Source organism: Mesoplodon mirus (genome assembly GCF_964341445.2).
Source record: "Mesoplodon mirus genome assembly, chromosome: 19".
Lineage (NCBI taxonomy): Eukaryota > Metazoa > Chordata > Mammalia > Artiodactyla > Ziphiidae > Mesoplodon > Mesoplodon mirus.
Window position 1 is genome coordinate 19,878,202 of NC_138995.1, and position 25,213 is coordinate 19,903,414.

The following is a 25,213-nucleotide window of genomic DNA, read 5'->3' on the forward strand; positions in this document are numbered from 1 at the left end:
TCAGAATCATTTCCTACAGGGGAACAAAAGACTAAAGGCTTTTAAAAAATGTATCTGTCATCCAATCTTTGCTTGGAATAGTTGTTATGACTCTCAACAATATGTTATACTTTTATGCTCCAAGAAGTAAAAGAATTAGGCTTAAATAAGATGGATGAAATATGTGTTTTTTTTGAAACAGTTAAGTTACTTTGCCCTTTGTTGATTCAGATTTGAGGAATGAGTTATGTTGGAATTCAGAAAGTAGTCAGCTTGCTAATTGTAATACCAAGCTAAATGAATGAATCTATTCTTTATAGCTCTTGAAGGACTTGAATTTAATAATGTCATTCTTGCAAAATATACCAGTTCTTGCTAAATGAAACAAGATATCTAACATACAAGAAAGAAGTACTGTACTATACATGTAGTTGTACTATGTCAAAGTGAGTTTCTTATGTAAGTAAATAAAATCAATCTTGTGATTATGTATATGCACAGGTAAAGATTGGATTTTTCATTTTGGGATTTTTAGTAAGTATTTTAAAAACTCAAGTTAATGTTATATTTAGTACAAATTAATTTAATGAAACCATATACTTGTTTGAAGTATAATAGTTCTGCTACTTTATTCCTTAAGCATATGTGCAGAAATACTTTATATCTGTGGGTGGACTGGATGTATTGTCTCAAGTTCTTGTGCAGTTGGAATCTGATTCACACAAGACCCTTTCCAGTGCTAAGCTTGCAGTGGTGGTGACAAAGACAGTGGATGCATGTATTGCTGATAATCGTGAGTGAAAACGCTTAGTAATTTTTCTGCAATTGCATTTTGCTTCAATTCAGCATGGTGAATGTTGAAATGATAGATTGAACGCTAGCATGGATTGGACTTCCAGTTTCTCATAAATGGGAGAGAAACTTAGAAATTATCTAGTCCAACTCCTTATTTTCTCATGGAGGTTATGACTTCCCTAAGAATTCAAATCTAGGTCTTCTGACTTCAGGTTTGATGATAGAATCAAGATAAGAGTCTGTCAGTCCTAAACCTTTGTTTCACTTAAAAAGCTGCATTAAATGAAAAAGTTTACTCTGCATGGCCTGTGCCAACGCCCGGCTCTTTGGCATCCGGGCAAAAAGGGCCAAGGAAGCTGCAGAACAGGATGTTGAAAAGAAAAAGTAAAGTAATGTTGGCAACTTGTGATAAAAAAAAAAAGTTTAGATGAGAAATCAAGGGACATTTTGGAGACATAGGGAATGGAAAGCCCAATTTATAGATTTTAAAAAGTGAGATAAAGAATTAAGGTATGCCGGGCCTCCCTGGTGGCGCAGTGGTTGGGAGTCCGCCTGCCGATGCAGGGGATACGGGTTTGTGCCCCGGTCTGGGAGGATCCCATATGCCGCGGAGCGGCTGGGCCCGTGAGCCATGGCCGCTGGGCCTGCGCATCCGGAGCCTGTGCTCCACAACGGGAGAGGCCACAACAGTGAGAGGCCCGCATACCGCAAAAAGAAAAAAAAAAAAAAGAATTAAGGTATGCCTCTATCTGATAAGCGTGAGATAGACTTACCCTACTGTAACCAGTGAGTAACAGAACCAGACTTGAACTCATGGCTGCTTCTCACATGTACAGATACTGAGGAATGATAGTCTATAAATCTCTGTAACTCTTGATTCACAAATAACTGAAAAAAATAGATCATTTTTTTAAAAAAAATCAGTTATTTAGGGCCTGCTATGTGCCGGGCTCTATGTGAGCTCTAGAGATACAAAAATTATTAAGATGTAGTCTGCTGAGGAATTCACAACCTTTTTGTTGCTGTCAGTAGTTAGACTCTGAACGCTGTTAAAAAAAAAAAAAAACACCACACATACACATGAAGAACAAAACCGTGAGAAGTGTAGCTTAAATTGGTGGACTTCTTGAATTTTTCACATCTCAGTATAGCTTCAGGTATGCTTCACTGCATCATTAACGTCAGTAGAACCGTGGCCAGTTAATAGTGTATTTCAATGACAGGCAGGAATTGATTTCATAGGAAGGTCTTTACTGTCAATCTAGATAAGATGAGGAATGTAAGGTGAGAGTAAGTAGATTTTAGGAAGGTAGTATTATTACTTCATATTCACCACATTATTCAGGACAACTTAGAAGAAAGCATTCTTCAAAAAACTTGCTTTAGTATAGGAAGAGGAATTAATGAGGGCTATATAAGCCACCATTTTATTACAATGAATTTGTTTATAGTCACACATATATATACATATATATTAGATGCTATATGAGATGTGAATTTTAGATATTATGTAGATATATAATGTCATTCTCCCAGGATAAGATCTGAAAAATAGTATAATGTAATATCTGGAAGATACTGTATGTATAGCTATACGTTTTAAGTTTGTACTTGTTCTTTTTTTCCTTTTTTAGCTACTTTTGGGGTAGTACTATCCAAGTACCACATTGTTTCAAAACTTCTGGCATTACTGCTTCATGAAAGTCTGGATTCAGGAGAAAAATTTAGTATCATACTTACTGTTGGTCATTGTACAGAGGATTGTGGTAAGTATTGGATTTATTTAGTGTGTTTATTAAAACGGTGGAGTGGAAATACACTATTCCTCCCCACCCACCCAGCTTAAAAGTATTGCCTTTCTCCTAGTTCCCAAACCAGTCATTTTGCTCCTCATCCTTCTTCAGCCATGGTATTCAGTCAGTCCCTAAGACCTGTGGCTCTACTTCTGTTTACCCTTCCTTATCCCCTTCTGCTCAATTCCAGTGCTATTTTCCCCGTTTAAGCCCTCAGCTCCTCAACATCTTTCACCAATGTTATTGCAATAGATTCCTCCCTGTGTCCTCTTCCTTCTATCTCCATTTTTCAATCCACTCTTCACACTGCTGCACAGATACGTTCCTGTTTTTCCTTCTTGAAAACCTTAGAAAGTTCTATCTTTCTTTCTCTACTTATCATTCTCTCCTCTCTCTTTTTTCTCTTCCCCGTCCATTTTCTCCTTCTCTCCACTTTCCTGCCATTCTTCCTCTTTCCACTCTCCTCCTTTCCAACCCTCTTCACTTTCTTTCTTTTTTTAAAGAATAAATTTATTTATTTTATTTTTGCATTGGGTCTTCATTGCTGCACGTGGGGTTTCTCTAATTGCAGCAAGAGGGGGCTACTCTTTGTTGCGGTGCATGGGCTTCTCATGGCAGTAGCTTCTCTTGTTGAGGTGGCTTCTCTGTTGCGGTGGCTTCTCTATCTCATGCTTATCCACGGGCTCTAGGCACGCGGGCTTCAGTAGTTGTGGCGCACGGGCTTAGTTGCTCCGTGGCATGTGCCATCTTCCCAGACCAGGGCTTGAACCTGTGTCCCCTGCATTGGCAGGCAGATTCTTAACCACTGCGCCACCAGGGAAGTCCCCCAACCCTCTTCACTTTCCTCTCTCCTTTCTCTCTTCCTCCAATCTCCTCTCTCTCCTCCTCCCACTTTTCCACTTCCCTCTTTTTATTCTCTTCCTTCTTCTGCTCTCTCTTCCCTCATTTTCCATTCTCTCCATTCATTTATTTCTCTATACTTTCTCTTCACCTCTGTATAATTTATGATTCACTATACCTTTAAAAATTTTAATTTAATTTTTATTTTTTTATTGATGTATAATTGACAACAAAACCTTTTTTTAAACCAAGTGAGGGCAGTTTCTTTACTCTTATGAGGTGTGACACTGCTCCGTGGCTGTGTTTCAGAGATTATCACTTATGAGACTTAGGTATCTTATATAAGTAGATTATTTTCTAAATTGAAAATACCTTTGAAACTTTGTTTTTCTGTATTTTAAAATTTGAACTATGTTCATAATTACCACAGGGAAGAATTATGACCTTATGCATATAGTTTAAGGTAAAATAACTATTGGGAATTCCCTGGTGGTCCAGCGGCTAGGACTCTCTGCTTTCACTGCCGGGGCCGGGGTTCAATCTCTGATCGGGGAACTAAGATCCTGCAAGCCGTGCAGTGCGGCAAACAAACAAACAAATAAATAAATAAAGTAACTATCTTCTGCTTTAATCTTTGATGTGTTTTCCAGAGGAAAATCAGTATGACCTTTTTAAAAGCAATGGGCTTCCACTCATGATACAAGTCTTAACTGAATCTCAGAACGAGGAACTAAACAAAGCTGCCACTTTTGTGCTTCACAACTGCAAAAAAATTAGTAAGTTTACTATTACTTTAAAAAAATACCAGCCAAAGTTTATGCAAGAGAATTATATCTGCTTTGATGAACCAAGCCCCTTTAGCTCCCAAACTCTTCTTACATTTGAAAAGCAGATTATATCATTTTGACGTGACAACTAGAGTACTACAGTGTGTAAAAAACTTATATGGAAGAGAACAACAGTATAGATAATTGACTTATTTAATGCAGTGTGGACAGATTTAGCTGTAGGACTTAAATTTGAGGGCTACAAGTGACTTATGATTAAATCATAACATAAAGTACCTTCATTTATTTATTTAAAAAATGTTTGAGTGTCTCTTATTTGCCAGGCACTGTGCTAGGCATTAGGGATACAGTGATAAGATACAACAGTCTATGTGTTTACAGAGCTTAGTGTAACTAGAGAAATAGGTAGTAATTGAATAATCCCCAAAATGAATGTGTTATTATAAATTAACATACAGGTTAAGAATGGATGGAGCACAGATCTTAACCTGTAACAGGGGCTGTGACCTAGACTTGGAGCAGAAAAGGCTTTGGGAGGAAGTGATTCTTCAGCTGAGATCTGAATGTAGAGAGTTAATTAGGTGAAAAGAAGGGAGTTTGTTATGGTCCAGTGTCTCAGGCATATGCAACAGTGAGGCACAAATGTCCTGTGAGAGGAGGGAGCCTGGTGCATTGAAGGAATTGACGGCTGAAGCATAGAGGAAGTGGCCATGAACAGGATTTTGGTCTTTTGGAAGAAAACTGCTGCCACATGATGTAAAAAGAGAATTTAAAAGAATATAGGAAGGAACCACTTCATGGAAACTATGTTAAAAAAAAAAACTACTTTAAAACCAGTAGCCGTAAACCTGAGGGTGTTTATATGCCTAGCATAACATGTTTTCTTGCTATTTTCTTTTCTCTATAATTCTGAAGAGTAAAATCTAATTTATGACTCTTTGTGTCCTCAGCCTCTGCCAAGCACTTGCTTTCCACTTATTTTCAGTACCACTTAGGCAGTTAAGATGGTTTGGATGTGCAAAATTTAGAGAAGGGGGTATGGGGTATGAGTTTGTCCTTATTTAAAGTGTTAAAATAACATTTCTAGTAATGGAAAAACTCACTATTTTTCCCATATTATAAAGCTGAGAAGTTATCTCTAAGTCTAGGAGAATATTCTTTTGATGAAAATGAAGAACAATTAAAGGACATAAATATGAAAGAGAAGAATCTTGAAGATTACTGGAAGAAAGCGAAGGAAATTCTACACAGAATAGAACAGCTTGAAACAGAAGGAAATGAGGTTGGCTTCTTTGTGTCAAAGAATGTAGAACTTTATTCAAATATTTTTTAATAATGCAGGTTGGAGGGTAAAATATTTTTCTTGCCAAGTTACTTTTTTTTTTTTGCGGTACGTGGGCCTCTCACTGTTGTGGCCTCTCCCGTTGCGGAGCACAGGCTCCGGACGCACAGGCTCAGCATCCATGGCTCATGGGCCCAGCTGCTCCGTGGCATGTGGGATCTTCCCAGACCAGGGCACGAACCAGTGTCCCCTGCACCAGCAGGCGGACTCTCAACCACTGCGCCACCAGGGAAGCCCAAGAGATAATCTTTTAAGTTTTATTTATTTATTTTGAATTTTAGAATTTTATTTATTTTTTTATATAGCAGGTTCTTTTTTTATTTTTTATTTTTTTATACAGCAGGTTCTTATTAGTTATCCATTTTATACATATTAGTGTATACATGTCAATCCCAATCTCCCAATTCATCCCACCACCACCGCACCCCCGCCACTTTCCCCCCTTGGTGTCCATACGTTTGTTCTCTACAACTGTGTCTCTATTTCTGCCCTGCAAACCGGTTCATCTGTACCATTTTTCTAGGTTCCACATATATGCATTAATACATGATATTTGTTTTTCTCTTTCTGACTTACTTCACTCTGTATGACAGTCTCTAGGTCCATCCACGTCTCTACAAATGACCCAATTTCGTTCCTTTTTATGGCTGAGTAATATTCCATTGTATATATGTGCCACATCTTCTTTATCCATTCGTCTGTCGATGGGCATTTAGGTTGTTTCCAGGTCCTGGCTATTGTAAATAGTGCTGCAATGAACACTGGGGTACATGTGTCTTTTTGAATTATGGTTTTCTCTGGCTATATGCCCAGTAGTGGGATTGCTGGGTCATATGGTAATTCTATTTGTAGTTTTTTAAGGAACCTCCATACTGTTCTCCATAGTGGTTGTATCAATTGACATTCCCACCAACAGTGCAAGAGGGTTCCCTTTTCTCCACACCCTCTCCAGCATTTGTTGTTCGTAGATTTTCTGATGATGCCCATTCTAACTGGTGTGAGGTGATACCTTATTGTCGTTTTGATTTGCATTTCTCTAATAATTAGTGATGTTGAGCAGCTTTTCATGTGCTTCTTGGCCATCTGTATGTCTTTGGAGAAATGTCTATTTAGGTCTTCTGCCCATTTTTGGATTGGGCTGTTTGGTTTTTTAATACTCAGCTGCATGAGCTGTATATATATTTTGGAGATTAATCCTTTGTTCATTGATTCATTTGAAAATATTTTCTCCCATTCTGAGGGTTGTCTTTTCATCTTGTTTATAGTTTCCTTTGCTTTGCAAAAGCTTTTAAGTTTCATTGGGTCCCATTTGTTTATTTTTGTTTTTATTTCCAGTACTCTAGGAGGTGGATCAAAAAAGATCTTGCTGTGATTTATGTCAAAGAGTGTTCTTCCTATGTTTCCCTCTAAGGGTTTTATAGTGTCCAGTCTTACATTTAGGTCTTTAATCCATTTTGAGTTTATTTTTGTGTATGGTGTTAGGGAGTGTTCTAATTTCATTCATTTACATGTAGCTGTCCAGTTTTCCCAGCACAACTTATTGAAGAGACTGTCTTTTCCCCATTGTATATCCTTGCCTCCTTTGTCATGGATTAGTTGACCATAGGTGCATGGGTTTATCTCTGGGCTTTCTATCCTGTTCCATTGATCTATATTTCTGTTTTTGTGCCAGTATCATGTTGTCTTGATTACTGTAGCTTTGTTGTATAGTCTGAAGTCAGGGAGTCTGATTCCTCCAGCTCCATTTTTTTCCCTCGAGACTGCTTTGGTTATTTGGGGTCTTTTTTGTCTCCATACAAATTTTAAGATTTTTTGTTCTAGTTCTGTAAAAAATGCCATTGGTAATTTGATAGGGATTGCATTGAATCTGTAGATTGCTTTGGGTAGTAGAGTCATTTTCACCATGTTGATTCTTCCAATCCAAGAACATGATATATCTCTCCATCTGTTTGTATCATCTTTAATTTCTTTCATCACTGTCTTATAGTTTTCTGCATACAGGTCCTTTGTCTTCCTAGGTAGGTTTATTCCTAGGTATTTTATTCTTTTTGTTGCAGTGGTAAATGGAAGTGTTTCCTTAATTTCTCTTTCAGATTTTTCATCATTACTGTATAGGAGTGCAAGAGATTTCTGTGCATTAATTTTGTATCCTGCAACTTTACCAAATTTATTGATTAGGTCTAGTAGTTTTCTGGTGGCATATTTAGGATTCTCTCTATATAATATCATGTCATCTGCAAACAGTGACAGTTTTACTTCTTCTTTTCCAATTGTATTCCTTTTGTCTTGTTCCTGATCTTAGAGGCAATGCTTTCAGTTTTCACCACTGAGAATGATGTTTGCTGTGCATTTGTCGTATATGGCCTTTATTATGTTGAGGTAGGTTCCCTCTATGCCCACTTTCTGGAGAGTTTTTATCATAAATGGTGTTGAATTTTGTCAAAAGCTTTTTCTGCATCTATTGAGATGATCATATGGTTTTTCTTCTTCAATTTGTTAATATGGTGTATCACATTGATTGATTTGCGTATATTGAAGAATCCTTGCATCCCTGGGGTAAATCCCACTTGATCATGGTGTATGATCCTTGTAATGTGTTGTTGGATTCTGTTTGCTAGTATTTTGTTGAGGATTTTTGCATCTATATTCATCAGTGATATTGGTCTGTAATTTTCTTTCTTTGTAGTATCTTTGTCTAGTTTTGGTATCAGGGTAAAGGTGGTCTCATAGAATGAGTTTGGGAGTGTTCCTTCCTCTGAAATTTTTTGGAAGAGTTTGAGAAGGATGGGTGTTAGCTCTTCTCTAAATGTTTGATAGAATTCATCTGTGAAGCCATCTGGTCCTGGACTTTTGCTTTTTGCAAGATTTTAAGAAGATGTTGTTGGTAGGAGTTTATTAATTAATTTATTTATTTTTGCTGTGTTGGGTCTTCGTTTCTGTGCGAGGGCTTTCTCTAGTTGTGGCAAGTGGGGGTCACTCTTCATCGCGGTGCGCAGGCCTCTCACTATTGCGGCCTCTCTTGTTGCAGGAGCACAGGCTCCAGACGTGCAGGCTCAGTAGTTGTGGCCAACGGGCCTAGTTGCTCCGCGGCATGTGGGATCCTCCCAGACCAGGGCTCGAACCCGTGTCCCCTGCATTGGCAGGCAGATTCTCAACCACTGCGCCACCAGGGAAGCCCAGCTTGTTGCAAGATTTTAAATCACAGTTTCAATTTCGTTACTTGTGATCGTTCTGTTCATATTTCTATCTCTTTTTTTTTTTTTTGATGTGGACCATTTTTAAAGTCTTTATTGAATTTGTTACAATATTGCTTCTGTTTTATGTTTTGGTTTTTTGGCTGTGAGGCATATGGGATCTTAGCTTCCCAACCAGGGATCAAACCCATACCCCCTGCACTGGAAGGCAAAGTCTTAACCACTGGACTGTCAGGGAAGTCCCCGAGTTATGATAATTTTATACAGTTGTGTAACTATCAGGACAGTCAAGATATAGAACAGTCCACTCACCCTAAAATGTTTCCTTGTGTCCCTTTATAGACAGTCCCATTCCCCATCCTCAGGCCTAGGCAATTCACTGATCTGCTTTCTGTCGTTAGTTTCCGTTTCTATAATTTCATTTAAATGGAATCATATATTATATAATATTTTGTGTTTGATTTATTTCACTAAATATATAATGTTTTTTAGATTCACCAATGTTGTTTTATTAATATTTTGTTCCTTTTTACTGCTGAGTAATATTCCATAGTATGGACACACCACAACTTGTGTATCCATTCACCAACTGATACACATTTGGGTTGCTTCTAGATCTTGGCTACTAGAAATAATGTTATGTGAACGTTGGTGTACACTTCTGTGCCTGTAATGTACATTTTCATTTCTCTTCGATAAATACCTAAGAGCAGAATCACCGGACAATTATATTTTAAAGAAATTATGAACCTCTTTTTTTTTTTTTTCTATTGGGCCACACTGTGCGACATGCAGGATCTTAGTTCCCCCACCAGGCATCGAACCCATGCCCCCTGCAGTGGAAGCATGGAGTCTTAACCACTGGACCTCCAAGGAAGTCCCAGAAATTATGAACCTCTTTTAACATTTCCTAGAGTACAAGTCCGCCTCCACTTGTCACCACTCAAAACAGTACGGCACCAAAAGAAGAAAAAGTCCCTTCTTTTTCTTCCATCCTTGTATTGCCCATCTAGCACATTCTGATGTCAGAGTCTAACACTGGCTAGCCCTAGAATAGTGGTCTATAGAGTCTAGTTTAAGTTTTACAATGCAGGACAAAGGAGGATAGGTTTGGAGTTGAGGAGCAATAAATTAAGAACTGGTACATCCTTTATGTCATGTATACAACTGTTACCTTGGGATACTCCTTTACCATCATCTTAATGATTCTCTTTGTATCTTTCCTTGATTTCCGATTTCCTGGATTCTGTGTCATTCTCTCTTTTTTGGTTTAGTTTCCCATTTTGTTGGGCTACATTCTTCTGTAGCTTTCTGAAAAAGGGTACATAGGATGTAATTTTTTGAGACCTTGTTAATATGAAAATAATTTTATTTTGCCTTCAGAATTAATTGATAGTTTGGTTGGACAAAATATTCTAGATTGGAAATCACCTCAGTATATTAAACGTGTTGCTCCACAGTCTTGTAGTTTCCAGTGTTACTCTTGAGGTCCAAAGCCATTCTGATCCTTTGGTGTGACCTGTGTTCACCTTCTGGAAGCTTATGTAATCTTTATCCCCACTGTTTTAAAATTTTACAGTGTGGTACATTGGTGTCAGTCTCCTTTCATTCATTGTGTTATACACATAGTGGGCCCTTTCAATCTGTCGACTTATGTCCTTCAGTTCTGGGAAAGTTTATAGCATTATACTGTGGTGATTGCTTCCCTGTTTTCTCTTTCCTTGTTTTCTGAAACTCCTATTATTTATTTGTTGGACTTCTTGAGCTGGTCTTCCTTCTTATCATTTCTCTCTTATTTTCTTCTCTTTTTTTGTTCTACATTCTGGGAAATGTTCTCATATTTACTTTTTAAACTAACCTATTGAGTTTTTCACTTCTGCTATTATATTTTTAGTTACCAAAGCCTCTTTTTTACTCCTTTGCATTATCTTATTCTCATTTCATGGACTTAAGACTTAACAGGCATTCTTCTTTTAAATATATCAATGACAATTCTAATTTTTTCTCCTGGTTTTCCCAAAGAGTTTATTGGGCACACCTGGGGATGGGGAGGCCCTGCATCTAAAACAAGGTGTTGGGCCTCTTGGTGGTGAAGCGTGGCTTGTGCTGGTGAAACAGGACCCGGTGGGGCAGTGGTGATCTTGGAGTTGTAGAAGTGGTTGACTGCTGTTTGGTGGCACTTGCTGGCTGCCATCTCCTCCACCTTCCTGATCTGGATAGAGTTGGGCCTAGGTACGAGGCTGGGCACCCATGTCTCGGTAGCACTGGGTGATGGCACCTGCTGCAGTCAGGTCCCGGTACTCCTGGTACATGTTATGGGTGCCACTGCGAGAGTCATAGTGCAGCCAGATGCTAGAGTTCTTCACCTGAAGGGGGAGATTCTCTAACCCTCGTACACAGTAGACAGTTTTCCCTGAAGACTTCTTCATCTTCTTCAGCTGAGACACAAAGTACCAGAAGTGAGACTTGGAAACAACATGATTAGGCGCAAAGATTCTCATGTGATAGAGGGGTAGCATGCAGCATTTGGGGGTGGGCAGCAGCGCCCCACCACCTTGTACTCTCGAAGTATGCCTGAGGCCTTCATGGCGCTCTGTGTGCACTCTATGCCTCCTATGAAAAGGCACAATTCTCATTTTTAAAGTTTTTTTTTTCTAATCCATATTTTATCTTACTCCTCACAGGTGTTCTTTGGTTGTTGATGTTTGCTTATTTCTTTCTTTCCTGGTCTCTAGCTTTCTTCAGATTTCTGGTGATCTTTGGTTGCTACTAATATGTAAGAGTCATATGCAAAAAGCCTTCCTGGAAATTTTTTTTTTTGAGTGTTTAACTCAAACCTATATTTGCAGTTCCTAAAATGCTGATCCACAGACCACTGTCTTGTTATATATGTGCACCAGCGGAAAAGCAAAGAGAGCTCCGGTGTCCCTACGAGAGAAAGAGCTCCTCTTCCAACAGTCTTTAAAAGGCTACATGTACAGTCCCTGCACCCACCCAGGTGGCCATGCAATAAATACACGGCTTGTCCTGCTCGCCTCAGTCCAGCCAGGCCTGCCACTACCTGTTGTAGGCCTGCTCCTTTTTGGATTCTCCAGGGCCTTGTCCGTGGTCTTCTCGTTCTCCCCTCAACATTTGGGGCAGTACCACTTGCCCTTGGGTTTATGGTTCAGCCCCACGCAGGAGAAGTGGAACCACTCGGGGCACTCGTCATTGTCACAGCCGGTCATCTCTCCATAGGAGACCTGATTGCACAGACAGTACGTTTGGGTCAATGGGAAGGTCTTCAGGGGATGCTTCCCTCACGGCTTTGGCCTTGGAGCGTTTCTTCTTCTTGGAGGCCTTTGCCTTCTTTTCCTTAGGCATTCCGGAGGTGATGTAATCATGGTCGTGATTATTAGCTGCGTTGTTGTGCTGTCTCTGGGACCACTTGTTGTTGGGCTTTTCTGCCTGCGTGATTGTCTCATTTTTTGACTTATCCTGGCCAGGTTTGCTGTGGCCAGTGGTGTCACTGACCTCTTGCTGTGCCTCAAAGACTTCCACGTGACTCTCCACCTGTCTGGCCTGGTTCTCCACCAGCTCCACCATCTGACTCACGATCTGGATCTTCTCGTCACCCAGCTCCTGGCTCCGAATCAGGGCCCTCTGAATGCAGTGCAGCACTCTCCTCCACTGGGCGCCGTCCGTCTCCTGCTTCAACTTCTCATAATACTCATTCAGTTCCTGCAGGATTTCTTGGTATTTCGGGTTATCTCCTGCATGAGAGAGACGTTTCTCTGCAGATCAAAAGGCAGAGACTCGATGGAGTCCAGATAGTCCTCCACGTAGTTCACCAGGTGGATCTGCTCCCCATTGGGAGGCTCAACGTGGTTCACCGAGGTCCCCGGTGACTCTGCGCGGCTTTCCGCTTCCTCCGGCCCGCGATCCCTTGGAGCCCAGCGCTGCAAATGCAAGGCTCCCGCCTGCCGGTGCCGCCCCTCTGGCCGACCCTGCGCCGCTACATCTGCGAGTCACACCGCCTGGGCCTGGGACCGGCACCTGGCGGGCCGGACCGGCGCTCTGCGGCCTCAGGCCCGTGGAGGGCGCGGGCGGGCCTGCGGGTGCGTCCCCCGCCGCCGGGGCCAGGGCCCGGGCGGAGCGAGCGCGGGAAGGGGCGCGCACCGCCCGCTGCCCCCTTTCCTGGAAATATTTTGACTCTGGATTCTTGTAGAATTAACTTGGGTCATTTTTTGGAGAAACTCCAATGTCTAATCTCCTGCCTAGAAATCATGAACCAATATTCTGGAGTCAAAATGGGGAAAAGGAGCTTGGGAGTCTTAGTATTCAGTATGTAAATATTTTCTTAGTCTTTGTTTTGTGATAGTATTCTGCCTTCAGCTTTGCTTGGTGTCCTCCAGTGTAGAGACTGTTTTATCCCCCTCAGAGATTAAACTTGCATCTTTGGGGAGGGAGTGGACCTTCTGGTGTCCATCAGCTGCCTGCTGAGTGTGTGTATGTGGGGGTCAGGATCTAGCAATCCAACTACTTGAACTTTCATCCAACCTTCCTGTTTTTAACCCCACTTTCACCCTACCTCCAGTTCCTAAGTCTTTTGAGAGTTTGGCAGCATATTTTAGTTCCTTGGCTTTTCCCATTGTCAGCTTTCAAGTCTGCTTTATTTTGATTTATTTTTAATAAATTTATTTATTTTTGGCTGTGTTGGGTCTTCGTTGCTGCATGTGGGCTTTCTCTAGTTGCAGTGAGCGGGGGCTACGGGCTTCTTATTGCGGTGGCTTCTCTCATTGTGCAGCACGGGCTCTAGGCGTGCAGGCTTCAGTAGTTGTGGCATGCAGGCGCTAGAGCACAGGCTCAGTAGTTGTGGCACATGGGCTTAGTTGCTCCGCGGCATGTGGGATCTTCCCGGACCAGGGATCGAACCCATGTCCCCTGCCCAGGCAGATTCTCAACCACTGCGCCACCAGGGAAGCCTAAGTCTGCTTTATTTATCTATTTATTTATTTATTTATTTTTATTTATTTTGGCTATGTTGGGTCTTTGTTGCTGTGCGCGGGCTTTCTCTAGTTGCAGTGAGCAGGGGCTACTCTTCGTTGCAGTGTGCAGGCTTCTCATTGCGGTGGCTTCTCTTGTTGTGGAGCACAGGCTCTAGGCGCGTGGGCTTCAGTAGTTGTGGCGCACGGGCTTAGTTGCTCCGTGGCATGTGCAATCTTCCCAGAGCAGGGCTCGAACCTGTGTCCCCTGCATTGGCAGGCGGATTCCTAACCAGTGCGCCACCAGGGAAGCCCTGCTTTATTTATTTAAATTCAACTTTATCAAGTCTGCTAAATAGGCTGTCATTCACCTATCTGCTTTTCAATTCCAAAATTTTGTTGCATTTGTATCTTCTTCCATTTCTCCTTGTGGAATTTATGCTTCTCCTTGTGGGTTTATGCCTTTTTTTTTTTTTTGGCTGCATTGGGTCTTCATTGCTGCACACGGACTTTTCTCTAGTCGCGGCAGGTGGGAACTACTCTTCATTACGGTGCGTGGGCTTCTCATTGCGGTGGCTTCTCTTGTCGCAGAGCACGGGCTCTAGGCGCACGCGGGCTCAGTAGTTGTGGCTCACGGGCTCTAGAGCGCAGCCTCAGTAGTTGTGGCACATGGGCTTAGTTGCTCCGCGGTGTGTGGGATCTTCCCAGACCAGGGTTCAAACCCATGTCCCCTGCATTGGCAGGCGGATTCTTTTTTTGTTTGTTTGTTTGTTTGTTTGTTTTTTTAGCGGTACGCGGGCCTCTCACTGTTGTGGCCTCTCCCATTGTGGAGCACAGGCTCCGGACGCGCAGGCTCAGCGGCCATGGCTCACGGGCCTAGCCGCTCTGCGGCATGTGGGATCTTCCCGGACCGGGGCACGAACCCGTGTCCCCTGCATCGGCAGGCGGACTCTCAACCACGGCGCCACCAGGGAAGCCCCGGCAGGCGGATTCTTAACCACTATGCCACCAGGGAAATCCCTATGCCTTTTTATTATTTATTTATTTATTTAAATAAATTTGTTTATTTATTTATTTTTAGCTGTGTTGGGTCTTCGTTGCTGCGCCACCAGGGAAGTCCACCTATGCCTTTTTAAGAACTGTTGTTCTAATTGTTTTTTTGGAAGGAACAAAAATAAATATGGGTGTTAAAGTCATCATCTTTACCTGGAAGCCCTATCTATCTATCTGTCTACCTATATATCTTACAATTGCAGAGTATTCCACTGGTGGATATGCTAGTTCCCCTTGAGATGAACTTTCAGGTTCCAACTTTTAGCTATTACAAACCATACTGCAGTTAATAACATTAACATTTTGCACATGTAAAAGTATATCTATAGGATTTTTAAAAAAGAAATACACAGTGTTTTTTTAGTTTGTTTGTTTGTTTTGTGCTGCATTGGGTCTTCATTGCTGCATGTGGGCTTTTCTTGCTCTAGTTGTGGCCAGCGGGGGCTACTCTTCTTTGCAGTGCGTGGGCTTCTCATTTCGGTGGTTTCTCTTGTTGCAGAGCACGGGCTCTAGGTGCGTGGGCTTCAGTAGTTGTAGCACGTGGGCTTAGTAGTTATGGCACGTGGGCCCTAGAGTGCACGGACTTCAGTAGTTGTGGCTCATGGGCTCTAGAGCTCAGGCTCAATAGTTGTGGCACACAGGCTTAGTTGCTCCGTGGCATGTGGGATCTTCTCAGACCAGGGATCATGCCAGTGTCCCCTGCATTGGCAGGCGGATTCTTAACCACTGTGCCACCAGGGAAGTCCCTCAGTTTTTATTATGAAAGATACTGTCAAATTGTTTCTCCATAGAGGTGTACCAGTTTACACTCTCCCCCATAATGTACAGAATGTTTCCCTATACCCTTTTGATCTTTGCCAATGTCATAGATGAAGAAAGATGCCTATGGGACTTCCCTGGCGGTCCAGTGGTTAAGACTCCGGACTTCCAATGAAGGGGGTGCCAGTTCGATCCCTGGTCGGGGAACTAAGATCCCACATGCTGTGCGGTGGGGCCAAAAAGTAAAAAAAATAAAATAAAGAAAGATATCTCATTTACCTTTAATGTCTATTTCTCTTATTAAAGTGAGATGGAGTCTTCTTCATATGTGTAAGAGCTATTTATTTATATTTCCTTTCTTGTGAACTGTTCATCTCCTTTGCCTATGTTTCTACACTGTTACTGATCTTTTTCATAGTTCATTGTAGTAGCTTTTTATAAATGTTACTAGAAAAATTCTACTGTAGCTCAAGATATGACATACATATTCTTTCTAGCTGTTTTGATTTGTATTTGATTTTGCTTTTGGCCCTTTTTTCCTCTGGGTCCCCACCCCCCAATATTCTCCATCTCTAGCAGAACTTAAAAAACTTTTTTTATGTGGTAAAGTATAGGTTTTTCTTTTATGATTTATTGATTTTTTGTAATACTTGGAAAGGTATTCCTCCCATTGAGAATATTGAAACATCATGGTTTCTTTTAGAACATATACAATTTCATTTTTTTATATCTAAATATTTAGTTAATTTTTACTTAATTTTTGTATATATTGTGAGATATGTATTCAGTTTATCTTTTTCCCCAGTTGACTACCCAATGGCCCCAAATCATTTAATGAATATTCTCCCCTTCCTTCCTAATGTAAACCACCCCCTTTATAATGTATATTCTATTGACAATCATAAACTTTTTCTGCATTATTTAAAGGGAGTGTAAATTGAATTATAAAGCAAATGATTATTCTGAAATTATTTACTTATTTTTACATTACAGGAAAGAGTACAAAGAGAAAAATATGAGGATTATGTTTCATCTATGAACATAAATATTCAAAATACATTGAAACACCTCCATGCAGATAGCAGTGGTGGAGGTCCCAAAGCAGAAGATAGGGATAAAAGCCAGTCTAGAAAGCTTCAGAGTTATAAGTCCCATGAAGTCATGTCTAAAGCATGTACAAATGATGATCAAATGAAGAGCCTGTTAAAGAGTGCAAATCCAGTTAATGCTTGTTATAGGGAGAGTGGGCAAAATAAGACTTTATGTAAAGCCAATTCAAACTGCAATCAAAACTTACGTGAAGAAACAACCTTTGAAAAAAAGAATTTTGTTTCTCAATCAAGGTATAGTTTAATAATTGTTTCTAACTTTTATTCAGCATTTGTGTGTGTGTGTGTGTGTAGTACTATGTGCCATACTCTTAAACACTGGGATGTAGAAATGATAAGCATGGTTTTAGGAGGAAGCTAATGTAGGAAATGTTGGGAAAGGAGTTTGGATGGGCCAGTGTGGGCTAATTCATCTAGGGCCTTGCATGTAATACTACTCAAGATTTTCTGTTATAACTTATAGAGTGTAGGGAGCCGCTGACGATTTTAAATTGAGTGACACGATCAGATTTGAATTTTAGAAGGGATACTCAGAAAACTTAAACTGAACCTCTGTAGCTGAAATAACAATGCACGTATTGATAATCCATCAACAATTTACCAAAAGCCAGTTTGTAAGTTTAACTTGATAAAAGGGAGTAAGGTGTGATGAAAATCTGGTTTAGGCTTGTCTTTTCATTTGTTTCCTGTACCTCACCTCCAGTATATGTCCTTTCTCGCTCATGGGTAGCCTGTGGGGCTGGACCTGGAACTGCAGCTTTTCTTCCTAAAGCCTTTCTTGTGTTCTGCTCTTCTGATAGTTACTGGGCTAGGAGGGAAACTGAAGAGAATGGTGCTGTGTTCTGGGGGTGCTGCAGGGTAAACTAAGTGTTAGACAGATGGATTACATCATCACACCCCCTTTTTCCTTTTCAAAACTGTTCTTCATGTAATTTTAACCCGATTTCTCAGGGATATAGAATTGGAAGTAGTGGGATATGCTCTTGGGCCAACCTTCTTGCCCTCTGGCCCAATGAATTTGTTATTTCCTCTTTTTTGCCCTCCTTCCTTCCTGTTTTCCTCTTTTATAACTTTTTCTTCCATGTTTCTGCTGGCATCAGTATTATTGACCTCTGGAGTCTTGTTTAACTCCACTTTTTTTTTTTTTAATTGAAGTAGAGTTGATTTACAATGTTTCAGGTGTACAGCAAAGTGATTCAGTTATATATATATATATTTATACACACACACATACACACATATATATACTTTATCAGATTCTTTTCCATTATACATTATTACAAGATATTGAATAAAGTTCCCTGTTCTATACTATAGGTCCTTATTGTTTATCTATTTTTTATTATATATAGTAGTTAACTCCACTTTTAGAAACAAGGCTATAACCATTGCATACCATACTTTGGCAGAATTTGGTAGATTTTGGTAGATCCTGACTCCAGCTCTTTCTGCCTGTCAAACATCAGAATCACACTACTGCTTACGGAAAGATTTGTTCACACACCAAACAATATGTTTACTTTTATTAATCTGGTGTCTATTTTCTTTTAGTGACCATATTTTTAAACATCCAACTCCTATTGCCAAAAACACAAAGCAGCAGTTACCAGTAACAGGTATGACTAAAAATGTTTCTTCTTTGATTGTTCAAGAAAACATATTTAGGTGATTAATATGGCTAAAAGTAATACCTTCCCTCTAACATATAAGCCATGGCTTTGACTCTCTTTCTGGTCTAAATGCCTCAGTCACCTTTTATTGATATCCTTTCCGTATATCCACTAGGATGACTGGAAGTGTAGTACTGGGCTACAGTTTATGAAACTCTTGAGAATTAATAAATCTTATAAACATCAGGTCCTTTTCACTAATCAAAATATCTTTCATTTTGCAATTTTTCCCCCAGATCCATTTACATTATGTTCAGATATAATAAATAAAGAAGTCATTGGTTTTCTTGCAACAGACAATTGTTCCAAAATATTGAAGTATAGATGCTCAGGTAAATATTTTTTTAATTGTAGTTGTTTCATAATTAAAGCTTTATATGATATTAATTAACTAGAATTTGTAATAGTTCTACCTGTGTGATTTAAAGTTCATTCCCTTTGGAGAAATAACAATCTGGGGTCTCATAAAACACTCAAATTAATACCTTCTATCTGCATTAGTCTGTGTTCCCAATATTTGCTCATATGAATCAATGCAGCTAATACTCTTTTTTCTTTTTTGAATTTTATTTTATTTATTTTTTTATACAGCAGGTTCTTATTAGTTATCCATTTTATACATATTAGTGTATATATGTCAATCCCAATCTCCCAGTTCATCACAGCACCACCACCCCCCTCCAGCGCTTCCCCCCTTCGTGTCCATAGGTTTGTTCTCTACATCTGTGTCTCAATTTCTGCCCTGCAAACCGGTTCAGCAGCTAATACTCTTAAAAAATTACTTTATTATTCTCTTTCTGTCACCATCTATAAGTTTAACTTTACCGAGTAAGGTAAATATTTTTTATATTTTCAGAGAGCCAATAAATAGGTATATATTCTGGATTATGAATAATCCAGAATTCCACAGTGCTTATTCCATCCTTTCTTCTCCTTCATATCCCAGTATTTGCTCTTTGTTTACTCTTACTGTTGCACCCTGCTCTTTGGAGAAAACTGAGGCTATTCCACATTAGGCTCAAAATATTACTATTCTTCTGTCTTAGATGAAGGGTTTATCTCTTTTACTCTAACACTGATATCTAGCTATAATCCAAATCCCATCTATGTTTTCTCCCCATTTTATAATAATACTTGTGTAGGCTTTCTCTTTAGTCCCTTTTTATTCATTAACTCCATTTGTCCCAACTTAAACTATGTTCATTTCTCCTCATCTTAAAAAATACCCAAATACTTTGTGTGATTTGCTATCCCTTCAAGTATTCATCTATTCTTTCTTCCACCATCTATTACCAGATTCCTGCTCTTGTTCCCTTCTCTTTCAGCATATTCTTTCCCTTAACTCCCTGCAGTCTAGCTTCTTTTATTGCCATTCTACTAAACTTTAATGTTAAAGGTTACCTGAAACTTCTTTTTTAACCCCCAAACCATGACTTTTTAAAAGATTCTTATTGTCTTTAGTATCTCTGCACTGTCAACTACCATTCCTTGAAATCCTCTCCTCTCATTTGAAAGCCATAGTTCCCAAACTGTCCACCCGAGCTCCCTGGGGCTCTGCAGTGAACTCACAAGGGCACTACACAATATTTAAAATTTTATAAGTGAAACACAAAATGGTCAACATCTTCTGGACACCATGTAAACTGCTAGCTCAAAGTAGTTCACAGTTTCACCATTAGATTGTACTACATCTCTTTTGATGATGTCACGTCTTTGTGGAGCTGGGTTTTCAGTGGTTGTTGTGATTTTTTTAAATTAATTAATTAATTAATTTTTTTTTGGCTGCGTTGGGTCTTTGTTGCTGCACGCAGGCTTTCTCTAGTTGTGGTGAGCGGGGGCTACTCTTCGTTGTGGTGCACAGGCTTATTGCGGTGGCTTATCTTGTTGTGGGCATCAGTAGTTGTGGCACGTGGGCTCTAGAGCACAGGCTCAGTAGTTGTGGCACACGGGCTTAGTTGCTCTGTGGCATGTGGGATCTTCCCAGACCAGGGTTCGAACCCGTGTCCCCTGCATTGGCAGACGGATTCTTAACCATTGCACCACCAGGGAAGTCCCAGTTGTTGTGATTTTTAAAAAGCAAGCACCACGTGAAAATCAGTGTGGAACAGGAAATGAGGGTGGCAGTGTCCAGTCTGATTACAAGTTTTGAGAACTTGTTCTGTACCCAATTGTTGCACAAATCCCATTAGGAAGTAATTGTAATTAATAAGAATGAAATACAAATATATATATATTTCAAATTTAGGTCTATTATTTTTTTAAATGGCTACCAAGTTGTTAGACCATAAATATGTATTGAGTTGTTTTGGACCTAACAGAACATTTGGTATTTCTTTTGGCCTAAGGGTGCTGTGAAAAAATCACCAAGATCTTTTTTTTTTTTTTTAATTTTTTTTTGGCTGTGTTGGGTCTTCATTGTTGCGCATGGGCTTTCTCTAGTTGCAGTGAGTGGGGGCTACTCTTTGTTGCGGTGCGCGGGCTTCTCTTGCTGCAGAGCACGCACTCTAGGTGCAGGGGCTTCAGTAGTTGCGGCATGTGGGCTCAGTAGTTGTGGTGCACGGGCTTAGTTGCTCCACAGCATGTGGGATCTTCCTGGACCAGGGATCGAACCCGAGTCTTCTGCATTGGCAGGCGGATTCTTAAGCACTGCGCCACCAGGGAAGTCCCAATCACCAAGATGTTAAAGATGCCACAGAGTAAGACAGTTGGGAACCTCTGGTCAAAAATATTCCAGTTTGGAGAATGGATGCTCTATAACTGTTATCCCTTTCATCCCTTAGTTTGTTTGAGATAGTTCCTTCCTAGTTGCTTTGCTCCCTCAGTGACCATTCATTTTGCAGACACTTAGGGAGTGCTTATTCTGCAGCAGGCACTGGAATCAGAGATGAATAGAACTCAGTCCTCACTTCAGGAAGTTTACAGTCTATAAAGCTCTCCATTTTATCATCTTTATTCCTTTATCTTATCTTCCTGCCAAATTTCTACAGATACTCCCCCCAATATATAGTCTACTCAACTCTGCTGCAGCATTTACTTTTGTGGCATCATCTATCATTTTACCAATGATTTTCAAATCTGTATCTCCACACTGCACTTCTACCTCGGGTTATAGCCTCATTCTTCCATTTCCAGCTGTACCTAGGACATACTCACTTTAATATTTTGTTATTTCAAGCTTAATGTATTCAAAACAAAACATCTTTCTCCCTCTTAAACTGCCCCCCTCCAGCCACTCCATTTTTATTAGTGTTGCCATTATTCTTCTGGCCCCCCAGATTTCAAACCTTGAATCATCTATAACTATCTTTTCTCCTTACATCCCCTATTTCTAGTCTATCATATTTGGTTCTTTCTTTCTTTCCCACACAGGCCCCTTTTCCTTCATGCCTAAATTACTAGCGGTCTTTCAGTCTCAAGTCTCACCAACCCCCAAGTAACGTGTATTGCTATTAACTTCTCTTCCTCATATGTGCTTTGTATCATGTCACCATGCTAAAGAACCCTCAGTGCTTCTCTGTAACTCACTAAATCGAACTCTCTGCCTGGCTTTTAGAATTGTGTGGAACTTTGTCCTGCTTCCACTTGTTAAATTTTACTGCAATTTGTTCTGTTTAAGTCCACCAGAAATGTGCCATGCTTATTCCAAACTTTGCCATTCGATCCATTACAATCGAATTGTCCTAAACGTCTCCCTTACCCCGACAGCTCATTATTCACCAATTTTACCTCAGAAATCTCTGCATTCTCCCTGCAAATGCTGTGTTTCAGAATCCCCTCATTTATCTGGACTGTTTAAGTTACCCCTCAACTGATCCTCTTACCTTCAGTTGAGCTTTCTGTAGACAAATCTTGTCATTTCCCTGCTTAATAAATATCCTTCAGTTCTTCCCATTGACTTGAAGATAGTAGTTAAAAATCCTTAAGATGTCTTTCAAGACCGTTTTTGACCTGGCCCCTTGCATCCCTTACCAACCTCAACTTTTCTCCCACAGTTCTCTCATACCTTATACTCCAGCCACACACAGTACCTGTGATTCTCTGAACACACTATGCTTTTTTACTCTTCTGTGCTTTTGCACGTGTTCTTTGTACTTGAAATGTCCTCATCCTTGCCAACTTTCTGCCTGGCTAACTTTTCCTGTAGGTGACAGGTGGATAGAGAACTTTATAATGGATGGATGTGGCTAACATTACCTGAACCTACTGATCAATCTTAATATCATAAAAAGAGAGATAGTCAGACTTTATGTTCCTGTTAATGTGATGCAGTAAGAAGTACACAATACTACCTGTGAGGAGTTCTACTAAAAACAATTGAACCTGAATCTGATCAATCATCTAGATCTAATTACTAGTTTCTTGGGCACTCAGGAATATTTTAAAGGATGCAACTAGGTTGTAATCAGCAAAACCCAGCCTTTGGGAAACTGCACATTACAAATGACCCAGGGTCTACAACAAGTAAATGACAAAGAGGAAGAGAGGGGAATTCGTAGATTAAAAGAAACTCAAGAGACATATCAGCTGAATGTAATGGCGGACCTTGTTTGGATCATAAACCAACTGTAGAGAGAAAGTTTTGAAATGATGGGGAAATTTGAACACTGACTGGATATTAGATTGTATTAAGCATAATTTTCTTAGGTGTATAGTGGTTTTGCCATTTAAAAAAATAAAACAAAGTAAGTGTTTTTTTAAAAAAGAGTTCTTATCTGTTAAGAATGCATATGAAGTATTTACAGATGAAATGACACTAGAATGCACACTGCAACCTTCATAATCCAGTGTGTACATGGGGGGCAGAGCTGAGTAGGTGGGGGAAGATGAAATATGACTGGCCATGAGTTAATAATTGTTGAAGCTGGATGATGGATACGTGGTGGGTAATTATACTTTTCTCTTTATTCTCGTGTGTTTGAAATGTTCCATAGTAAAACATTAAAAGAAAAAGAAGACGACTGGGCATAAGGGTCACTTCCTTTGGATATCTTCCCTGATAGTGACTCCTGCTCAGAATTAGGCCAAGGTAGATGCTGCTTTTCTGTATCACCATAACTCTGTTCACACTGCTATGGCAACACTTATTTCATTGTATTATATTTGTTGTCTTTACTCTCTCGCATGACATGACTTGGAGTTTCTTGACGTATTTATAGTTAAGTTGCTGATTTCACTTCAGTTACCATCATAAAGATATTTGCTTTCATAAATTTGTTATTGGATTTTTTGTAACATCTATACATCACTTAAATTTGTTTTCTTTTAGGTTGCATAGCAGTAGGAAAATCCCTGAATAGCCGAACTTTTAGCAAGCTCTTACACTCTTGCCTGTACCAATGTGATCGTCACAAAGTCATTGTGGAAGCTGAAGACAGATATAAAAGTGAACTAAGGAAGTCACTTATCTGTAACAAAAGTAATTAATTCAGCAATTTTAAAACTGTAATTACAGTAAGTCAGAAAGAGAAAAACAAATACCATATGCTAACACACATGTATATAGAATCAAAAAAAAAAAAAACAGGTTCTGAAGAACCTAGGGGCAGGACAGGAATAAAGACGCAGACATAGAGAATGGACTTGAGGACACGGGGAGGGGGAAGGGTAAGCTGGAACGAAGTGAGCGAGCGGCATGGACATATGTACACTACCAAATGTAAAATAGATAGCTAGTGGGAAGCAGCGGCATAGCATAGGAAGATCAGCTCGGTGCTTTGTGACCACTTAGAGGGGTGGGATAGGGAGGGTGGGAGGGAGACGCAAGAGGGAGGAGATATGGGGATATACGTATACGTATAGCTGATTCACTTTGTTATACAGCAGTGACTAACACAACAATGTAAAGCAATTATAGTCCGATAAAGATGTTAAAAAAAACCAAAACTATAATTATAACCATACCTTCTGAACTATGATCTAGAACATTAAGTATATTAAAAGATAAAGGGTAAAATAATGTTGAAAAGAAAATCTGTCTCTGAGCAACTGTGATTTAAAATGTTCCCAGGGAGTAGATTTAGTCTCTAGTAATTTAAAAATTCTTCCTAATCCACCTAAGGATTCCCATTAAAAGGGGGAAAAAGGGAATCTCATACTAATGGAATTGATGTGATACTACTCAGATTGATACTCTAAGTACACTAAATGTTTTCTGTATTTTTCAGAAATTCTGCTGACCCCACGTAGAAGACAAAAACTCAATAATGAATCTACTACCCCTGGAGGAATAAGTGAATATATTTAATTAAAAAATAAATATAAATTTCATATATTCCTGAAAAAGAACAGCTGAATGATTGTTCTCAGTCACATCATTAATGGCTTTTAAATGATAACCCTTGCTTCTGATGAGGGTCATACTTCCTGACAAAAGAGGCTTCCCTCTTCCCTTTTTCATGTTGCTTGCTCATCTGTTACTTTCCAGCTGGGGAAGGGGCAGGAGAAAACTAACATTTATTAAGAACCTCCTATGTGTTAGATGTTTTATACATGTTATTTGCTTTATTTCATATAATAACGTAAGATAAGCTATTATTTTATTCCCACTTTAATTTGTTTTCTTTTAGGTTGCATAGCAGTAGGAAAATAGCTGAAATTTGCCAATGAGTTGGCAAATGGCAGAACTTAGATTCAAATGCAAGCCTGTCTTTCTCCAGAATCCCCTTTTCTATCCTCTGGATCACTTTTCTGTTTTAAGAGCAAAATTATTCTCCTGTGCACAAGTGCTTCAGACAAATTTTGCAGAAGATTTTGGTTCACATCTGTAGCACTCTGAACAATCAAAATTGAAGAGACAAATAGTATAAACCTTAGAGCCCTGTTTAAAAATTAAAATACTTCTAAACTATGAGTTAATTTACAGGAGTTTTTCTTTAACTACAGGGTTAATCACCATTTCAGGTTTATCACCATTTCAAATTTATCACA

The 25,213-nt window shown here is 39.7% G+C and overlaps 1 protein-coding gene and 2 pseudogenes across 9 annotated transcripts in view; 1 reads left to right on the forward strand and 2 right to left on the reverse strand.

Moving 5' to 3' along the window:
- TERB1 (telomere repeat binding bouquet formation protein 1) overlaps window positions 1–25,213 on the forward strand; it is a 45,095-nt gene that overhangs the window by 17,083 nt on the left and 2,799 nt on the right. For 5 of the 7 annotated variants that reach the window (XM_082607703.1, XM_082607701.1, XM_082607705.1 and 2 more), the window contains 9 exons: window positions 620–772; window positions 2,409–2,540; window positions 4,058–4,183; window positions 5,320–5,477; window positions 16,501–16,850; window positions 18,168–18,232; window positions 18,523–18,618; window positions 23,553–23,702; window positions 24,451–24,516. In XM_082607703.1, the coding sequence (XP_082463829.1) occupies window positions 620–772; window positions 2,409–2,540; window positions 4,058–4,183; window positions 5,320–5,477; window positions 16,501–16,850; window positions 18,168–18,232; window positions 18,523–18,618; window positions 23,553–23,702; window positions 24,451–24,516 (1,296 nt within the window). Of the gene's footprint in view, window positions 1–619; window positions 773–2,408; window positions 2,541–4,057; window positions 4,184–5,319; window positions 5,478–16,500; window positions 16,851–18,167; window positions 18,233–18,522; window positions 18,619–23,552; window positions 23,738–24,450; window positions 24,517–25,213 lie in introns of those variants that run through there. The other 2 variants (XM_082607704.1, XM_082607707.1) reach the window with 2 other exon arrangements.
- Window positions 10,793–11,318, reverse strand: LOC309795401 (large ribosomal subunit protein eL20-like; annotated as a pseudogene). Its single transcript has one exon. The product of its transcript is annotated as a large ribosomal subunit protein eL20-like (transcript).
- LOC309795400 (inhibitor of growth protein 1-like) lies at window positions 11,789–12,457 on the reverse strand (annotated as a pseudogene). Its single transcript has one exon. The product of its transcript is annotated as an inhibitor of growth protein 1-like (transcript).